Here is a 12,458-nt window from a genome sequence, read left to right on the forward strand (position 1 = left end):
TCAGACTGGGGGCTCTGGTAGATTTGGGGTAACTTGCCTGCTGTTCTGGGGCTGTACCTAGCAGGGCGCGTGACTGATTAACCAGCAGAGTCAGCGGCGGCTAGACTAGATAGATGCACAGGAGCACATGAGTACTGCTGATGGTCCAGGACAGAAAGCTGGTGACAAGTTGGTGTTGGGAAAGGAAGTGAGGGCAATCTAGGTGGACTTCCTGTAGGAGGCAGCATTCTGATGTTGAGCACAAAAATAAGGACAGTGATCTGAGAACTTCTGGATGGAGACCTGGATGATGGCCTCTTAGTGGCACCGAGATAGGGAGTTGGGTGCTGGAGGACTGCACATCCAGTCCTTAAGGAGGGTGAAGACTGGGGGGCTCATGTGGAGGCAGGAGGTAAGGAGGATAATCTGTGCCTTGGTCCATGTGCATTTGCATTTCCTTCTTCAAATTCAGAAACTTTCTGGCATTTCTTTCCTCTCTCCCCGTCCACAATGTTCCCCATGTTGGACAGCAGGACAATATTCACGTTTTTTTTTCTTCACACATTTTATTATTAAAATATTCGAGCAGAACAAAATTGAAATAATTTTACAGTGAACATATCCCTACCACCTACATTCTAAAATGGACAGTTTTCTGTATTTGCTTTATCACGTACCTATCAATCTATCTCATTTTTTGGATACCTTTCAAAGTTGCAAACAGCAGTACACATTTTACCCCTAAACCTCTTACCATGCTTATCGGTGACTCGAGTCCAGCTTTTGTTTCCCCATTTCTTTTTTGGGGGGCTGAGGAAGGCAAGATTTACATACATTAAAATGCACAAATCTGAAGTCAGCACTCAGGGGTTTTTTTTTGTTTTGTTTTTTTAAACTGTCTTGTGGTCAAGGCTCTGGAGCCAGACTGCCTGGGTTCAAATCCTGACTCTGCCACTACTGTGTGGCCTTCTATAAGTTCCTTAACTTCTCTGTGCCTCCGTTTCTTCTTAGAGTTTTGTCGGGATTAAAAGAATTATTATATATAAAGTGTGTAGATCAGGGGCGCCTGGGTGGCTCAGTCGCTAAGCATCCGCCTTCCTTCGGCTCAGGTCATGATCCCAGGGTCCTGGGATTGAGTCCCACATTAGACTCCTTGCTCGGCGGGGAGCCTGCTTCTCCCTCTCCCTCTGCCTACCGCTCTCGCTGCTTGTGCTTGCTCTCTCTGTTAAATAAATAAAATCTTAAAAAACAAAATTAAAAAAAAAGTGTGTCGATTGGTGGCAAGTACTTGCTAAGTGCTATTTGTATAATAGCTATATATTATTATTATTATTATTACCTAATTGCAGAGATGTCACCAAGAAGGGGACGTGATCTGAGACCACCTCCAACTTCCTTGGACCTGGTCTTTCCTCCCACTGCACTGTCTACCATACCATTCGTTGCTGCTCTGTTTTGCTTCCTCATTCATTCATTTTTCCTTCATTTGTTCATAAACATGTAGTCAGCACCTGCTAAATGGATGGGGCTCACTCTAGACAGCAAGCTCTTTGAGGGTTGGGGCCGTGCCCTATTGCTCTCCCATCTACACTCTGTGCAGCAAGGGACGTAATGTAATGCTCATTTCCATCCCTCCTCAGTGAGTCAATAGTCAGTGGGGAGGCCGAGGCCCCTTTCAGCTGCTATTTCTGTGGATTGGCTTAACTCTGCTTCTCACCAAGCTCTGGGGGTTAGGGGTGAGCGAGGGAATGGAAGGAGGAGATTGGTCTAGTGCGGGCATAAGTTCTTCTAAGGGACTCGGATATCCATCCCTCAAGACCTCAGTTTTTGTCCTCCTATCCCAGCCCTTGACCTCAGGGAAGAGGACACAGCCCTCCTTCCGGCACCCACCACTGGGGTATAGAAGAATGCAGACCGCCCTGGAAATCTGGAGTGCGGTGCTCTCCTCGCAAAGCCGTGCTGCCTGACTTTCTGTAAGCTACCTTCCCTACCTAGGCCTCAGTTTCCCTCCCTGCTGAACCAGAAGATCTCTAAGGCCCCCTCCAGCTCTACCCTGCAAGCCTGTCTCCTCACCCCAACTCCTTCCCCAGTTCAGAGAACCCGGGCATCCAGCTGCCCCACCCCAGCTCTGGGTAAACAGGAAGCTGGGTGAGGGGAGCAGGGGTGTGTGGAAAGTCCCAGCCAGGTGTGTAGGTCTATGGGGAGGGGGTGGCCCCACCCCTGAGGTATGAAAGCCCCCCTGCCCTGGCTCTGGCTCAGTCTCAATGGGGGCACTGGGGCTAGAGGGCCGGGGTAGGAGGCCCCAGGGGAAGGGCTGCCTCCTGCTGGCTGTGGCAGGAGCCACTTCCCTGGTGACCCTGCTGCTGGCTGTGCCTGTCACTGTCCTGGCTGTGCTGGCCTTGGGGCCCCAGGACCGGGGAGGAGGACTGGTGAGTAGCTGCAACAAGCCCTGGAGGGGCTGGACAGTGCTGAGGCTCACTTACCTCTAGCTATGCCTGGGGCTCTCTGGTCTCATCCTGCTCAGTCTGTCCCCGGTGGGGATGCTTTGTCTGCCTCTTCTGGTCATCTTTCCAAGTTCCTGTGATGCTGTTGTGTCCTGAGAGCTCCAAGCTCCTTCGTATTCTCTGGCTGTCTCCTCTCCTCTTCCCCAAGACATACTCAGGCCTCCGTCTCTGCCCAAGCACATATGCCTTGCTTGCTCTCCCTCCCAGGGAGATGTGTGTTGGGGATGGGACTGGTAGGAAAAACCACAGGCCTGGAGCTTGGGTCTACGTTGGGAGGGGTGGGGTTGGCATCAGTTAACATTGAACTCTGGGCACTGTGACCCCACCCACCCAGGTAACAGGGACCGCTGACCCGGGGACCCAGGCCCAGGCCCAGCAGCGATTGGGTAAGAGCAGACCATCTCCTCCCCCCACCCTTCAGCCCTTCAGGGATGCCCAGCTCCATCCATCTGCATCACCTCATGCACTCTTCCTCCCCGGAAACCTGCCCTGGCGCCCTGTCTTCTTGGGGGGGCCAAGCATGGAAGGCTGCCCTAGCCCGCAATCGTGGACTCTTCCCCCCTTCCAGGGTCACAGGAGCTGCCAGAGGAGAAGGAGGCAGAAACAGATTTCAGTTCCAGGCTCCCAGCCGCCCACCTCATAGGTAACTGCTGCCCACAGTTAGAGTCCCTTTGCTCCTTTATTGCAGGGCTCGGTTTCCGACCTGCCTCACCACCCCTGGTCCCTAAAGTGCCCACCTTCCGCTCCTCCCGCATTCCATCTTCTTGCTTTCCTCCTGGAGCTGTCAAAACCCCGCCTGGATCTCTCCCCCCCCCCCCACCGCGCTCCGCACCCCACACTCGGGTGCCCTTGGTCCCCTCCCCCAAATCACTGCAGAGGTGGCGCCGCACGCCCTCGCCCCGCTCCCCGGCTCGGTTCCTGCAGCGGGTTAAAAGCCCTCTGTCTCCCTCCTGCTCACCCTCCCAGAAGTCCCGGGCCTGGGGCCTTCCTCCAGGATCGGGGTCCCGAGCGCCGACAGGCCCCCGTTTCTCCACAGGCGCTTGGACGAAGGGGCAGGGGCTCGGCTGGGAGGCGAAGAAAGAAGAGGCGTTTCTGAGGAGCGGGACGCAGTTCTCGGGCGCCGAGGGGCTGGCGCTCCCACAGGACGGCCTCTATTACCTCTACTGTCACGTCGGCTACCGGGGCCGGGCGCCCCCTGCCGGCGGGGGCCCGCTGGACCCCTCGGTCACGCTGCGCAGCCGGCTGTACCGGGCGGGGGGCGCCTATGGGCCGGGGACCCCCGAGCTGCTGCTCGAGGGCGCTGAGACCGTCACCCCGGTCTCGGACCCGGCCCGGACGCGCGAGTACGGGCCCCTGTGGTACACGAGTGTGGGCTTCGGCGGCCTGGTGCAGCTCCGGAGGGGCGAGAGGGTGTACGTCAACATCAGTCACCCCGATATGGTGGACTACAGGAGAGGGAAGACCTTCTTCGGGGCGGTGATGGTGGGGTGAGGGCGGGGGAAGCCACTGCCTGGTAGGGACGCGTGACTCAGCCCAGATATTGGGGACCCAGACTCCAGGACCCCGTGGCGGTGGGGAAAATGCAGGACACTGTCTGGAAACTGATTGCGAGCCTGAAGAAAATAAAGAATGTAAAGCGTTAGTGCTGCCGGACGCGGGTGCCCAGGTCTCACCTGTCTTGACTCAGCGTGGGTACGCAGGGGGCAGTTACATAGTCTCTTCTGGTTGCTCGAGACAATTCACATCACTTCCTATGGCCTCTGCCCCCTGAGAAGGCCATCTGCTGGTTTCCCACCCACCTGTCTCTGAATGAACTTGCCCCCACATTAGCCCAGTGGGAAAGTGGAAGAAGGGGATCTCCTCAAACCCCAAAGCATTTCCAAGCTTCCTTCTCAGATCCTCGGAGTCCTCACTGACTCCACCTGCATTCTTTTCTCTTGGGTTCCTTCCATCAGTGAGAAGGATCCTGACTGGGGAAGGCCAGCCCTGCTCCGAGAAATCAGGCTGGGGAGGAGGAACGAAGCCGAGGGCCTAGCGCTTCCTCCCTGCGGCCTGCCTGGCTGCCTGCAGGCCCTTTTAGCCACTACCCCACAGTCAACTGTCCTCCAAGGAAAACCCCACAGCTCATTGGGTGTGAGGGAGGAGGCCGAAGGATAGGGCCTGGGACACCAGTGCCATGCTGGGGAGGAGAGGGAGGAAGAAAATCTGGGGCCATCGGCCCTGTCCAGGGTGAAATGGAAAGTCCTCACCCTTGTTCACACCTCAGGTCCGCTTTCCATACGTCGGCAAGTGTGGGGGCCCCAGGGTGAGTAACAGCAGCCCCCTCACCCCAAGCACCCCATGACCGACTTTCAGCTCCAGGCTGAGGGAGGCAGAGAGGGACCCAAGGCCCTATCTAGGTCACCCCAGTGGGTCATCCCACCCCTGCGGCATACCACACAAGTTTCCCCTGCCCAGCAGCCTGGCAGGAAGGAAAGCCCAATTTCCGAACCCAGTGGGGACTCCATATTTGTGTGTGACTCTGTGTCCAGAAGATCTTTCCTGAGGAGAGAGGGTGCTTTTCTCTTTCCAGCCCATCACCTCATGACCCTCCCCTCATCATTCACCAAGAACATCTGTGAGAGCTGGCCTGTGAGTCCTTCACCCGCATCCCATTCCTGTTTTTAAATTTTCTTTCGTCTCTTCAATTCCACTCACTGAGAGATGGAAGCAGATAGAACGGCTGGCGCCTGGACAAAGAAGAAAGTCAGAATTCACTGAATGCTTACTATGCCAAGGGCTATGCTGGGTGCTCTCACCTAGCTTAGGCCTGCTATTCTCGAGGGGCCGCGTATGCGGAAGGTGTTCCTGTCTTCATGGGGAGATGAGGCCCAGTAACTGATTCAGGGTGTAGAGTTAGGGCTGCTGGGGGAGCCTGGGATCAGGCGATTTGGAGCCCTGATGCCGGAAGGTCTGGAAGTCCTTGGCTGTGATTCAGGCGCGTGAGAATGTGGCCCTTTCCAGACTCTGCAGGCTGCAACAGCAGGAAATCTCACCTGAGCGCTTAAGGTGCAGGACTTCCCCGTCGGAATTCCCGGAGTCGGAAATTCCCACGCCCCGAGGGAGAGGTGATTAGGCTCAGGCTCCAGTCTCCGGGGGGAGGGGCCTATGTGCCGGGCCTTTGTTACAGGCAGGGTCTCCCGAGCGCCCGCAGGCTCCTGAACCGCACGGTGTTAGGAATCTTTTTTTTTTTTTTTAACTTTTATTTATATTTATTTTATGGGTTCAGGGGTCTTTTTTTTTTTCTCTAAGATTTATTCATCTCTTTGAGAGAGAGAGAGAGAACGGTGGACGTGCTTGTGAGCAGAGGGAGGGGCAGAGAGAGAGAGAGGGAGAGAAGCAGACTCCCTGCTGAGACGCGGGGCTCCATCCCCCCAGCCTGAGGTCGTACCTGAGCCAAAATCAAGAGCTGGACGCCCAACCCACTGAGCCACCCAGGTGGCCCAGGTTCAGGGATCTTAAGGCTTGCAGAGAGAGGACTTCGGGGAGTGGCCTTCCACCCCCAAGGAGAGGAAGATGCAGAAGTAATTCCAAGAAAGAGACCGTGTTTCTTTTCTAAGCACATTTTATTTCTCGCCACTGACCAGTAGGGCGGTTACAGACACAACTCCCCTGGGGAGCAGAGGTTCAGCGCTGTAGCGACAGTCAGTCACCAAATCAGCATTATTTAGATAACTCGATCAGATAAATATTTTTGAAAAACATAAGCAAAAGGAGGCACAGAGGCCAGGAGGCCCGGTGGGAACAGCCTCGAGTTCAGCTCCGTTTTCACAGAAAACATGTCTGAGCCAAGGCAGCCCCTACATTTGGTCTCCCAGGACACCCCAACCTCCCAAATAAATACATCCATCAGTAAATAAATAAATAATAAATAAATAATAAATAATCACAAGTGCAAACATAAATAGAGAGAGCTGGCCCCATGTAGGAGGGACTGCGCTTTCCTTCTCAGGAAGAGTCTGGAAACATTCGAAGAAAGGGAGGCCTGAGGTCCGTTCATGTCAGGTTCTAGGTGAGATCTTCTCAAGGGATGTTCTGAAGTGTTCCAGCCAGAACTAAAGGTTCCCTGACCCCCACATTCCAAGTGTTTCAAGTTGTATTCGGCGATCCAAACCTGAGGTCTCCAGCGAGTGCTGGAAGCCCCAGTTTACATTCTTGGTGGTGGCCAGTGCTCCATTGTCTGGGTCGCACATCCCTGGATCTTAGGTTTCTAAGTGTTGTTGCTTGGGGCCCAGCCCTGAGCCCCTAATTCTCTTTCTAAGCCAGAAGGGGATGAGGGGGTCAGAGAGAGTGGATAATAAAGGGGTTGAGGTGGGTAAGGATGAATGTCCCGCCCCCTCACAGGGCAATGATTCCAAAGTAGACCTGCCCAGACTCGGCAAAGTCGAGGTAGTCAGGCAGGTTGATCTCAGCGCTGAGTCGATCACCCTTCTCCAGTTGGAAGACCCCTCCCAGGTAGATGGGCTCGTACCAGGGCTTGGCCTCAGTCCCCTCTGGGGTCTCCCTTTGGCAAGGGCTCTTGATGGCAGAGAGGAGGTTGACCTTGGTCTGGTAAGAGACAGCGAAGCGGCTGATGGTGTGGGTGAGGAGCACATGGGTGGAAGGGCATCCTTGGCCCTTGAAGAGGACCTGGGAGTAGATGAGGTACAGCCCGTCTGATGGCACTATTAGCTGGTTGTCTGTCAGCTCCACACCATTGGCCAGGAGGGCATTGGCACGCCGGCTCAGCCACTGGAGTTGCCCCTCAGCTTCGGGGTTTGCTGGAGGGAAGGAGAGAAGGAGGGAGGGGTGAGTCAGTGTGACCCTGTCAGTTCCACTCTCCACATCCTGGCCCTCAAGTTCTGCCCACCCCCCACATCCGGTTCCTGTCCCCTCTGTCTGTCTTCCCACATCCCATCTGGCCATGAGGTGCTGAGTATCCCCCTCAAGGCCAGTGAGTCCTTCTTATACCATCTCCAAGGTCTGTCTACCCTCAGCCTGAGTACAGCCCCCAAATCATGTGCCTCCACATCCTATCTGCTTCACCATCCCCCAGCTGAATCCTCAGAGCTCTTACCTACAACATGAGCTACAGGCTTGTCACTTGGAGTTCGAGAAGATGATTCTGAGGAGGAAAGAAGAAAGAAAAGGTGAGACCCTTAAGCTTCCCAGAAAAGATCCCCCTACTTTGACCTCCATGCCTCCTCCCCTCAAACCAAAACCCTGAATTTCCCCCACTGCTGCTATCCCAGGACCAACCCCCACCCCCTCCCCCACCCAAGCCCAGAATCAGGAGAGGGGCTTTGGAGACACTTACTGACTGTCTGGGCCAGAGGGTTGATTAGTTGGAGTCCATCTGGGAGCTGTTGGAGAGAAGAAGGAGGTTTAGCAACAGAGCAAGTCACCCCTAAATGAGAAACAGCCAGGCTGCGTTATGTAGCTCGTACCTTAGTTTTCTCTCACCATTCTTCCATTCCACAATACTTTCACTGAGTGTCCTCCACGAACCAGACACCCTATCTTCATCTTTCCTTATCTCTTTCCTCACATCTCCCCTTATCTCTCTCTCATATTGTCTACATCTCTCTGTCTCACCATCTTTATTCCTATCACTTGTTCTGTTCCCATCTCTCTCCCCCACGTCTCTCTTTACGGAAGTCTGCAGGCTCATTCATTCATTCAAGAAGCATTCAGTGAGCACCTTCTGTGAGCTCCTCCCTCTCTCTCTTCCCCCATCTCTCTCCATGTCTCTTTCTGCCTCCCCGTTTTCTCTCTCACCGGTCCCCATCAGCACACCTCTGCCCCCACCCTGTCTCTCTCTGGGTGGGAGAATGAGCCGAGTCTGGTGAGGCACTCACCTCTTCCCTCTGGGGGCCGATCACGCCGAAGTGCAGCAGGCAGAAGAGCGTGGTGGCTCCTGCGACGAGGAGGAAGGAGAAGAGGCTGAGGCACAAGCACCTTCTGGAGCCCTGGGGGCCCCCTGCCTTCTTGGGGAGTGCCTCCTCGGCCAGCTCCACGTCCCGGATCATGCTTTCAGTGCTCATGGCGTTCTTGGCAGAGGGGCTCAAGTCCAGCTGGGAGATGGTAGAGCCCTGGGGCAGTGTGTATTAGAGGGAGAGAATTGCCTGGCTGCTTGTCCCAGGGGGGTGTGTCGTCTGAGAGGTTATTTCCAGGGGGGTCTGGAGTTGCTTCTCTCTCTCCTGGCTGGTGCCCTGGTGTCCTCGCTGAGGGAGCTTCTGCTGGCTGGGTGTGCAAACAGCTGCATTTATATGCCCGTGGGGCGAGAAGAGGGCGGGGAAAGGCTCTCGTTCAACCAGCGGAAAACTTCCTTGGTGGAGAAACCCATGAGCTCATCTGGAGGAAGCGGTAGTGGGCCCTACACCTTCTGTCTCGGTTTCTTCTCCATCGCGGGGGTGGGGGTTTGGAAAGTTGGGGACACCCAGGCATCAAGGATACTTCCTACCCCACTTGGATTCTGAGGGAGGTTGGCTGGGCCAGTCACTGCAGTGTATGTAGGACCCTGGAGGCTGCACCCCAGTTTCCCTCTGCCCCCAATTTCCATTTCCTCCTTTTTTTTTTTTTTTTTTTTTTTTTTTTAGACTGGACTTAAGTGGGTGTAGAGCTAGACATGGGAGGGGCTTCAGAAAGCCAAGCATTTGATGGGGAGAAAACTTGGGGGGAAAGCTATGCTGGGTCCTGAGACATGTGTTTGGGTCCCTGGGGAAAAAGGAGCTTGAGAGAAGGGAGCTTGAGGTGGGGGATGTAGATGGGGTCTCTGAAAGGGCTGGGGAGGGGTTGGTAAATGGCAGGGACACTCCTGGGACAACCCCAGTGGGAGCGAAAGCAACCCTGGGAATTCACGAACCCCGTGAAGGCAGACCTTCTCCTTTCATTCTGACCAGGGACTCAGCAGTACTGGTTTCAGTCTTGGCTTCCAAGGGAATCTGAGGGCCTGATTTTTGCATGAAACCCCCATCCATTGGAGCCCCTGTGTGTGGCCATGTATCCCAAAGAACTCCAGCACCCTCCAGATTTCTGGAGATAGCCCTAGCTCTCAGAGCTCCTCTGCATGACCATGTCTTCTGAAACGTCTCCTGTATTCCTCGTCCCCCCAGCCTTGGGGGTCTCCCACTCCATTCTTCCAGAGGGTCCCCATGTCCACCCCCATAGTCCTGAACACCCTTTGGTGTGGTCACTTCTCCCCAGAGGACTCCTGTAACCCTCATTCCTCAGAGCCTCTACACATGGCCATATCTGCCAGTAGTCCCCTGACCTCTATTCCTCCAGACCTTGGACCCCCACTTTTCCTTTTTCTTCCCAGCTTATCCTGTGGCTTCCCTGCTGCAGTCTGGCTGCCTCACCCTGTGATTCCACCACATTTCCCCAGAGCTCCTAAGGCCCCTTCATCTCCTTGTAGTCCACAGTTCCTGTCTCTTCTGAGGCCCCTGTCCTCCTTCCTTTTCTTCGGGACCTGGGAAATTCTCCCCTCCCAGACAGACAGACATAGTCAGACAGCATTTCAGAGAAAAGAGGTTTATTGGGCTTCATTGAAAGTGCAGATGTCTCCTCATGGGATGTTCAGTCAAGCAGTGGCTGGATCTGAAGAATCTTTTGCTTCCCTCTGGAGTTCCCCGGTGTCTCAGCCACGCTTGTCTCCTCTTCAATGGTGTTATCCTTATGCCGATGTTCCCTCTCTCTCATCATCCCTTGGGCGTATTTCTCTCTCTCTCTTTTGGTGGCCCTCTATTATTCCCTTCCCTCCATCCTCCATAAATAAATAATTTAATTTTTTCCCTTCATAAATAATTCCCCCTCCCATGCCCCCCGTCATCCACCCAAGCTCCTCCTGGAGTCTGCCCCCTCCATGTCCAGGGCTAGGTCATCCTTGACTGGCAGGACAGATGAAGAGCTCTGGGCAGGAATTTCTAGGCAGACTTGAAATCCTCAGCCTAGCATTGGGTTTTGCTGAAGGGAAGTATGGTCCCCTGGGGTGCCTAGAATTCCTTCTTTGGAAGCTCCAGGTAACACGAGCAGGGGAGACTTGAGGCTATTGGAAGGGTCAAAAGAGAGGTTTAGTGACCCTTGAAGTGGTTGGAATGGAGGCTAAATGGCGAGAAGTTCTTAAAACAAATTATTTTTCTTTCTGGATTTTTCTACAGAGCAAAGGCTCCAAAGAAGACACTACTGGGGCTGAGGAGTAGGTGGGAGACACCATCCGTGTGAGTGGAGAGCTGATCTCCCTGGGTGAGCAGGAACACCGCTCCCTGGTACACAGAGCGCACCCAAGGTCCCTGTGGCCCTGGGCACACAGACTTCTGAGCACTGAGGAGAGGCACGTGGAAGGGGTACTGGGAGGAGAAGAGCTGGACCTCATGGGCCAGGTAGAGAGGGGTGGGGGTGGCCTTGGGGAAGCAGCCTTCTCCAGAGAAGACCACCTGGGAGTAGACAAAGTAGAGGCCACTGGTGGGAACCAGGAGGGAATTGTTGCTCAAAGAGAAGCCATGTCGGAGGAAGGCACGATCCGTGTTTGCTCTCCAGCGCAGTGAGCTCTGGGTGCTGGGGTCTCCTAGGAAGAGCCAGAGGGGATGCGAGAGGTCAAGAACCTGGGGGTCAGCAGTCTTAATCCCTGAGGAAGTAGGTGCTGGGCCGAGGTCCTGGGGAATGGCTGGGAGCCCAGATGGCAGTGGGATACCTCTGTTCTGGGAGGTGGGGGAAGCTGGGTCCCTTGAAGGCAGGCCCTTGAATGGGGTGTAGGAGGAGAGCTGGGGGCGACATGTCCGGGGGGCCAGGTGATGTTTACCAATAAGATGAGCAGCTGGTTTGAGGGTGCCTGGTGCGAAGTGCTTCTGAGGGTGCTGGTAGGCAGTCCGGGCAGCTGAGGGTGAGACACCGACCCCAGGAAGCCCCTACGGGACAAGAGATTGGAGGGTGGCTCTAGGGTCCAAAGTTTGGCGGGCCACCCCGCAGACCCCATTCTCCTGCTGCCTCACCTGGGCCTCAGGCGGCAGGGCCAGCAGCAGCCCCAGGAGGAGGAGGGGGGGGGCGCTGCACACCCTCAGGAGGTAGAGCCGTCCAGGAGGTGTCATGGGGAGAGCCTGCAGGGAGAGAGACGGTGAGCGGGGCGGGGCGCGGGCTGCACGACGGCCTCTGCCGGGCAGACAGCCAAGGGAGAGCCAGGGCAACAGAGGAGAGAAGGGGACCAGATGCAGGCAGGAAAACCCCCGCGGGAGCAGGGGGGCACGAGAAGGGAACAGAGAGGGATCGTGGCAGAAACAGAGAACGTGTGACAGAGACAGAGAGAAAAAAGACTGACTGATGAAGAGTCGGAGCGAGGGGAACAAAGCACACGGAACCCACCGAGGCCCAGCCCAGGCAGGAGGCACCGGAGGCGCTGGGGCGCAGGCGGAGGGGCAGAGCACCCAGGGGAGTCTGCCGCCCGGGCGGCCCAAGGAGATGGGGCGGGAGAGTCTCACCTGCTATGCGGGGCCCCTGGGCCTGGACGCCTGGGTCCCTTTATAGAGGAAGCGGCGGCGGCAGCGTGGCAGCGTGGCAGGCGGCGGGCGGGTTCTAGGCCCCGGGCTGGGCCCGGGGAAGCCCCCAGGGCTTAGAAGATGCTGCCGTTTCAGTCGAAGGCAGGAAAGGCTGAGGCCTAGGAGTGAACCACAGGCTGGGGGCTCAGATGACTGAGTTCTGGGAAAGGGAGCGGGGTCAGGAGAACTGTGGGCTGGGGGGCCAGGGAGCGGGGTCAGGCTTAGGAGTTCCAGAGAAGGGACAGTCAATTCGGGGAGGAGGGGGAGCAGCTGGGGCGTGGGCTGGAGGCCCGGTTCCCTGAAGAGCTATTATACATAACACCTCTGCACCCTTGGGTGATTACAGGCTACTCTCGGCGCCCATTTCCTCCTCTGCTACCCCCGTCCTTGTCCCAAATGGTTCAAGTCACACGCGTCCCAGTATGTG

General features: G+C 55.8%; 3 protein-coding genes across 5 annotated transcripts; 1 reads left to right on the plus strand and 2 right to left on the minus strand.

Annotated features, from left to right (window-relative positions):
* The first annotated feature begins 2,013 nt into the window (after positions 1 to 2,013).
* Positions 2,014 to 4,136, plus strand: LTB (lymphotoxin beta). 2 transcript variants are annotated; one of them, XM_040644855.1, is made up of 4 exons: positions 2,171 to 2,408; positions 2,818 to 2,869; positions 3,052 to 3,126; positions 3,520 to 4,136. In XM_040644855.1, exons 1-4 carry the CDS (start codon positions 2,244 to 2,246, stop codon positions 3,972 to 3,974), a joined length of 747 nt encoding a protein of 248 aa, XP_040500789.1. In that variant the 5' UTR covers positions 2,171 to 2,243; the 3' UTR covers positions 3,975 to 4,136. The 2 variants fall into 2 exon arrangements, with proteins under 2 accessions (XP_040500790.1, XP_040500789.1); XM_040644856.1 differs by lacking the exon at positions 2,818 to 2,869 and having other exon boundaries at positions 2,014 to 2,408; positions 3,520 to 3,679.
* A 1,933-nt stretch (positions 4,137 to 6,069) lies between these two features.
* Positions 6,070 to 9,043, minus strand: TNF (tumor necrosis factor). The gene is made up of 4 exons (XM_008711909.2): positions 8,360 to 9,043; positions 7,819 to 7,864; positions 7,579 to 7,626; positions 6,070 to 7,282 (listed from the first exon to the last, which is right to left on the minus strand). Exons 1-4 carry the CDS (start codon positions 8,543 to 8,545, stop codon positions 6,861 to 6,863), a joined length of 702 nt encoding a protein of 233 aa, XP_008710131.1. The 5' UTR covers positions 8,546 to 9,043; the 3' UTR covers positions 6,070 to 6,860.
* Positions 9,044 to 10,018: 975 nt separating this feature from the next.
* Positions 10,019 to 12,173, minus strand: LTA (lymphotoxin alpha). 2 transcript variants are annotated; one of them, XM_008711911.2, is made up of 4 exons: positions 11,975 to 12,173; positions 11,492 to 11,596; positions 11,302 to 11,407; positions 10,019 to 11,067 (listed from the first exon to the last, which is right to left on the minus strand). In XM_008711911.2, the coding sequence occupies exons 2-4, from the start codon at positions 11,585 to 11,587 to the stop codon at positions 10,655 to 10,657; spliced, it is 615 nt and encodes a 204-aa protein (XP_008710133.2). In that variant the 5' UTR covers positions 11,588 to 11,596; positions 11,975 to 12,173; the 3' UTR covers positions 10,019 to 10,654. The 2 variants fall into 2 exon arrangements, with proteins under 2 accessions (XP_008710133.2, XP_040500796.1); XM_040644862.1 differs by having other exon boundaries at positions 11,859 to 11,986.
* Positions 12,174 to 12,458: the final 285 nt, after the last annotated feature.

The sequence above is a fragment of the Ursus maritimus genome, unplaced genomic scaffold (genome assembly GCF_017311325.1).
Source record: "Ursus maritimus isolate PB19 unplaced genomic scaffold, ASM1731132v1 scaffold_30, whole genome shotgun sequence".
NCBI lineage: Eukaryota > Metazoa > Chordata > Mammalia > Carnivora > Ursidae > Ursus > Ursus maritimus.

Bases quoted from the DNA above. Each gene is read 5' to 3' on its own strand.
- LTB (XM_040644855.1), top strand. From the start codon at position 2,244: ATGGGGGCACTGGGGCTAGAGGGCCGGGGTAGGAGGCCCCAGGGGAAG. The intron at 2,870-3,051 runs GTAAGAGCAGAC...CCCCCCTTCCAG, and splicing joins CCAGGCCCAGCAGCGATTGG to GGTCACAGGAGCTGCCAGAG. The intron at 3,127-3,519 runs GTAACTGCTGCC...GTTTCTCCACAG, and splicing joins CCCAGCCGCCCACCTCATAG to GCGCTTGGACGAAGGGGCAG.
- LTA (XM_008711911.2), bottom strand. From the start codon at position 11,587: ATGACACCTCCTGGACGGCTCTACCTCCTGAGGGTGTGCAGCGCCCCC. The intron at 11,408-11,491 runs GTGAGGCAGCAG...CTTGTCCCGTAG, and splicing joins CCCTGCCGCCTGAGGCCCAG to GGGCTTCCTGGGGTCGGTGT. The intron at 11,068-11,301 runs GTAAACATCACC...GGCTCTTCCTAG, and splicing joins ACCAGCTGCTCATCTTATTG to GAGACCCCAGCACCCAGAGC.
- TNF (XM_008711909.2), bottom strand. From the start codon at position 8,545: ATGAGCACTGAAAGCATGATCCGGGACGTGGAGCTGGCCGAGGAGGCA. The intron at 7,627-7,818 runs GTAAGTGTCTCC...TTTCCTCCTCAG, and splicing joins CCCTCTGGCCCAGACAGTCA to AATCATCTTCTCGAACTCCA. The intron at 7,283-7,578 runs GTAAGAGCTCTG...CCTTCCCTCCAG, and splicing joins GCCTGTAGCTCATGTTGTAG to CAAACCCCGAAGCTGAGGGG.